Source organism: Nematolebias whitei, chromosome 15 (assembly GCF_014905685.2).
Source record: "Nematolebias whitei isolate Nwh7 chromosome 15, NemWhi1, whole genome shotgun sequence".
NCBI classification, from domain to species: domain Eukaryota; kingdom Metazoa; phylum Chordata; class Actinopteri; order Cyprinodontiformes; family Rivulidae; genus Nematolebias; species Nematolebias whitei.
Window position 1 is genome coordinate 388213 of NC_056512.1, and position 6386 is coordinate 394598.

General features: G+C 42.0%; 1 protein-coding gene across 1 annotated transcript in view; it reads right to left on the reverse strand.

Moving 5' to 3' along the window:
• Nucleotides 1-6386, reverse strand: part of hdac5 (histone deacetylase 5) — a 212885-nt gene that overhangs the window by 52928 nt on the left and 153571 nt on the right. Inside the window, exon 7 of the mRNA XM_037689291.1 lies at nt 59-192. Within this exon, the coding sequence (XP_037545219.1) occupies nt 59-192 (134 nt within the window). The remainder of the gene's footprint in view (nt 1-58; nt 193-6386) is intronic.

Sequence of the window (6386 nt, forward strand, 5' to 3'; positions counted from 1 at the left end):
AAACGCACCAGCACCTGGAACTCAAAGGTTCTGGTTTCAGTCAGTTTAGTGTTTGTACCTCGCACCGGCTCAGTAGGCCTGTCTCCTGCAGTCTGGACCAGATACTTTGGACTCTCCCAGCATGTTCTGGATGTATGTGAGCATTGCCACATAAACATTGATGTTTCAGCATCAGACCATCGTAAACAAGGCCTGTAGAGAACAAATGGAACAAAAGCAGTCCAGATTACCAGCTGGTTCAGTGCAGAGAGAAGCTGCACTGTTGTGTGTGCCAGAGGCTGCGGAACAGCTGATCCATTCAAGAACCACTAGATGTCAGTGCAGACCATCTGTGTGTGGACGTTCACGCTGCTAAACCTTTAATCAAACAACAAAGTCCATGCTTTAATCAAACAGTACCTGAAAACGATTTAATGCAAATAAATGGAACAAGTGAAGAACATAATGTTTGCTATAAAAATATGAAGCTCGATAATTATCATGGTGAATTTGTTGTTATCTTTGTTATTTTTAGCTTGTTGTGACTGCTTCTTCTGGCCCTCCCAAGCTCTTCTTTGTTAGACCATGGCTATTCAACTTGGAAGTGAGTCTTAATAGAAAATTCTGTGGTTGTGAAGGCCACAGGCAGTGGTGATTTTAGCCTCTTTTTGGGGATGCTCAATCACTCCAAATTTTAACTCAGCACCCCTGAAAATTAAAGAAACCATTATGATTTTGTAAGGACACTCAGTTCTCAAACCTTAGTTTCATCAAAATATTGAATAAATTTGGAATAAAAATGAACAAATGATAAAAGTCTTTAAAAGGCCAGTAAAATCTCTGATTTTTTTTTTTTCACAAATCAGATCCTCAGCTCTACCTGTCAATCAATCCAGTAGGCATGTCAGGAACTGACCAATCGGCAATCTCAATTTGTACCGAAGTGAAATGCCGCTTATCTGCAGGGGCTCCACCCCCTTTTCAGCTGACACCATTGTCATAGTTTTGTATTGTGAAAACTTTGCAGTAAGAAGGATTTCGTGAAAAATCATCAGAAAAATGGTTACATGTTGTCAGTGGGAAACATGCAATTCAGACAGTTTTACCCTGAGTGTTCAGAGGGTGGACTACAGTTTATTACATTTCCTAAACCTAAACTGAGTCTGGAAAAATGTAAAATATAGATAAAGCCCTGTGGCTTTGATGATTTGAATAAAACAATGATAAACAGGAAGTACCACATGTTCACCTGTAAGAAGGTAACTGCAGGTAAATCCTCCATTTTTTGTCATAATTACACTACATACTTAATGGTTAAATTAAAGGCTACTGTTTAAAGCTAGTTGTGCTTTGTTTTGTGTGTTTTATTCATTCATTCAACCTTTATTTAGACAGGTTAATCCATCGGGGACTCATTTACAAGAGAGACCTGATTTTAAAAAAGAATGATGAGAACAATGGACAACAATAAATGTTGATTACATACTGTAACCCCAGATTCTATGAGTATAGGTGCAGCCCTTTAAGGCTATTGCTAGTGGGTTTATCCCTTCGCGCGCAGCGCAGTCCTGAAGATTTTAGTCTATGCCCACCTGCTGTGTGGCCCTCATCCCCGGTCTGTATAAATTATGGTGAGACCGGGTAATCGGCTCCCAAATGGCTTTTTTCTTCAGCCATTTAGGAACCAGTGAGGCCCAGAGCGTAAAGGGCTGTGCTTATACTCATAGAATCTGGGGTTACAGTACGTAACCAACATTCTATTTTGTATAGGCTTTGCCCTTTAAGGCTATCGTTAGTGGGTTAAAGGCGAAGCAGGATGTAGTCTATGCCTCACTGGGTCCATTCAGACACAACATGAAGCACCTGCTTGCACAAAAAACCATTTCATCACTCAGCCTTCTGTGTGCGTAATTACGCGCTGCGTAATTGTGTGCTCCATGCGCAGGAGCATACTGGAGAAAAGAGCTCTGGTGAGGAAAAAGTCTGAGATAGCAGAACTGCTGCTGCGAATAGGAACAACGGAGGATACGAATTGTAACAGTGTAACGATAAACAGAGCAGATCAACAGCTCCTCAGGATGAACCAATTAATAACGATAAAATCAGCAGTCATGAACTTGTGACTGATAATAAATATCTCACACTACAACTGCATGCAGGCAGGTGTGAGCTCAAAAGTGAGGCTCCATGAAACAAATAATAATCATTCTGTCAGAACCCTGAGAACAGAATGGGTCATGGAGAAAGTAGAAACATCACGTAGATAAAAACGAATAATTGAACATGGCGATGACCAGGCAGCCGCCATACAAATATCCTCCACTGTCATCCCTCCATGCAGAGCCATGAAGGATGAAAACCCTCTGGTGGAATGCACTGAGATTCTCTGGAGGATCCAGTCCAGATGAACTGTAAGCTTCAGAAATAGCCTCACACAACCAGTGTGAGAGAAGCTGGGTCCTGAAGAGCTGTCCCAGTAATGCACGAACATACGCTGAAAGCGGCGCAGTGCTGCCGTCTGCGCCACGTAACATGAAAATGCGTGCATGGGACAGAAGGAGGTGAGATGTTGCTTCCTCCTCAGAATTATGAGGAAGAGGATAAAAACCCATCCAAGGTTATCACTCTCAATCTGAATGAGCTTGTGATGTTTTTCAGAGCAGTGTTAAAACACAGTACAGCTGAACTGCTGTCAGCTTGAATTCTGAGACATGAGGGAGCAACAGGGAGAGCAAACAAACATTCACTCTCTTTGCTGATGTCATAACTAACAGCAGGGCTGTTTTAAATGACAGAAATTTAAGTAAAACCTGATCTAAAGGCTCAGAAGGAGCTTTGATCAGAGCATGCAGGACCATCATTAGGTCTCACTGTGGAGCTAGTGGACGTAACACCAATCTGTGTTGCTGTACACCTTTCAGGAAACGCTTCATCAACGGGTGATTAAGAACTGTTCTGTCACCGAAGCCCTCGTGACAGGAAGAAATAGCTGCAGCATAAGTCTTAATTGTGCCTAACGCTAGATTTCTGTCCATCTGTTGCAGAAAGGACAACATGCCACCTAGTGGACATGAGATGGCCTCTACACCTTTCTCCGTGCACCAGCGCTGAAAAGCTGTCCACTTTGATATAAGCGCATAAAGGAGCATTTTGGACCACGGGCTGTGAGCGTCCTCCTAATGGTGGGTCGTCTTGTGGGCTCAGTGAGGACCATAAATGACACTGGGCATTCTCCCGTGTGGCAGACAGATCCACTGCTGCTCAGCCGAACCTGCTCCAAATCCGAGAGAACATCTCGGAATGGAGGCTCCAGTCTCTGTGGCGGGGACCGCCCCTCGACATGATGTCCACTCCCCTGTTCAGGATGCTGAGAATGTACACTGCTCTGATAGAAAGTAGGTTTTTGTGTGCCCAACACAACAGCTGTTTCACGATGCGTAACAGTTCGGCTGAGCGCATGCCTCCCTATGTAAGCTGCCATCAGTTTGTTGTCTGTGTGGATCAGAACATGCTGATCCTGCAGCAGGGGGGCAAAATTCTGAGTCACGTTTCAGACCGTGAAAACATTCTAGCACATTTATGTGAAGCAACATGTGATCCAGCCACTGTGCTCCCACTGCCTGAGACAGACACATTCCTCCCAGCTTGACAGGAACGCATCTGTGAAAACCGAGATGTGTGACGTAGGCCTGCTGATGGGAACTCCCTCTGACATAATGAGGGGGTTTCACCAGTGATTCAGATCGGTTCTCATGGAGGGGGGCACAAAGATAATCCACCTCTTCTGGCGCACAGGATTTATGCGCAGGCGGGCGAACCATCTCTGAAGGCGTCTCATGTGAAGTAGGCCCAGCAGAACCACGATGTGGGCTGCTGACATCGACCCATGTGTCGCATGACAGGCAGAAATGTCACTATGCTGCAGGGTTTGACACAGCGGAGCTGAGCTGATAGAGCGTCGGCTCTCAGCTGTGATAAACGGGCTCTCATTAGGCCCGAGCAGCAAAGCACTGCAAAGGCCTATTGTAATCAATTCAATTTCAATTCAGTTTATTTATTTAGCGCCAAATCACAACAAAGTTGTCTCAGGGCACTTTACAGGAACATTCACATAAAAGCCAATTAGTAAAGTTCTCTATCTAAGGAATCCAGCAGACAAGATGAATCTTGGCTTCGTTGCAGTCTCCCATCCTGAGCAAGCACAGTGGCAACAGTGGAAAGGAAAAACTCCCTTTTAACAGGAAGAAACCTCCAGCAGAACCAGCTCAGGACAAGCGGCCATCTGCTTTGACCGGCTGGTTGAGAGGACAGGAAGGAGAGACAGATGAACATAGAATGATAGGTCCAGGTATAGGTCCAAGTGTATCTGAAAGACAAAAAAAAAACACATTAAGGATAGAAAAAAATAATTAAAAATACAAAAAAGGTTGAGCAGAGTAAGTAAAGACAGTAGCAGAGTGAAAATTGTGGTCAGTTTGTCCTCCAGCAGTCTAAGCCTATAGCAGCATAACTAAGGGACAGCTCAGGAAACCCAAGCCGACCCTAACTATAGGATTTATCAAAAAGGAAAGTCTTAATCCTAGTTTTAAAACTGGACAATGTGTCAGCCTCACGGACAGAGATTGGAAGTTGGTTCCACAAGAGAGGAGCCTGATAACTGAAAGATCTGCCTCCCATTCTGTTTTTTTTTTAATTCTAGGAACCACAAGTAAACCTGCAGTCTGAGAGCGAAGTGCTCTATTAGGAAAATATGGAACAATAAGATCTGTAATATAAGATGGAGCTAGGTTATTTAGAGCTTTATAGGTTAGAAGTAAGATTTTGAATTCTATTCTGGACTTGACAGGGAGCCAATGGAGAGAAGCTAAAACTGGAGAAATAGGATCTCTCCTAATAACTCCGGTTAAGACTCTGGCAGCAGCATTTTGGATCAAATGAAGATGTTTTAAAGAAGTATTTGGACATCCAGATAATAAACCATTGCAATAGTCCAGTCTAGACGTGACAAATGCATGGACCAGTTTTTCTGCATCATTTTTAGATCAGATGTTTCTAATGTTAGTGATATTACGCAGGTGGAAGAAGGAGGTTCTAGTAACGTTTTTAATGTGGGGGATAAAAGACATGTCCTGATCAAAAATAACACCAAGATTTTTAACATTAGAGCTGGAGGACAGATTAATGCCATCTAAGGAAAAACTCACTACTATTCAATAGATTTCAACACCAGATGATCTGTGTTTTGATCCTGTATGCTCCACACTGGTTTGGCATCATTATCTGCATCGTTTTTTGTGTATATTCTGATTTACCTCATTTTGTATTTTGCTTTGTGTGTTACCTGTTGTTTTGTCTGTGCAGCACTTTGGTTGGCTTTGTAGCTGTTTTAAGTGCTTTATAAATAAAATAGTATGATATGGTATGGTAAGGAGGGAGAAAGACTAAAAAATTAATTCCTAAGGTGCTCAGGTCCAAAAACCAAAACCTCAGTTTTGTCTGTGTTCAACAGGAAAAAATTAAGGGTCATCCAGGTTTTTATGTCTTTAAGACATGCTGGTAGTCTAAGTAGCTGATTGGATTCATTGGGTTTAATGGACAAATATAATTGTGTGTCATCAGCATAAAAATGGAAATTTATCCCATGCTGTTTAATAACTTTACCTAATGGAAGCGTATATAAAGTAAAGGGTATTTGCCCAAGCACTGAGCCATGAGGAACTCCATGACTAACTTTGGTGTATGAAGAAGATTTATTATTTACATTTACAAACTGGAATCTATCAGACAGATATGATTTAAACCATTTTAGAGCCGTTCCTGTAATCCCAATATCATATTCAAGTCTCTGTAGTAAAATATTGTGATCAACTGTATCAAATGCAGCACTGAGGTCTAACAGGACCAGTATAGACACAAGTCCATTGTCTGAGGCCATGAGAATATCATTAGGTACTTTTACTAGTGCTGTTTCTGTGCTATGACAAGCTCTAAACCCTGACTGAAACTCTTCAAACAGGTTATTTCTTTGTAGATGTAACTGTAGTGTTTATTAGGCTCGAGCAGCTAAGCACTGCGAAGGCCTACATTATTCCTACAGTTCCTTATTATTCCATTATTCCTCAGTGATACATCTGTCTAAATAAAGGTTGAATTAATGAATCCGATCTCTACCAGATTTATTGTGCGTGATCAGTGAGCACTTCTAGACACATTGATATTGTTGTTTAACATATGACTCTAGTCTAAAAAAGTTAAATCTGGTCCTCTGGACATTCAAAAAAAACAAAACAAAGCAAATCAACAAAAAAATGTAGAAACGTTTCGTCCCTCATCCGAGAGACTTCCTCAGTCTGAGGTGCTGTATTCAGCTCAGTCTCTTAAATAGCACCTTCTCAGAGTGGATCAAC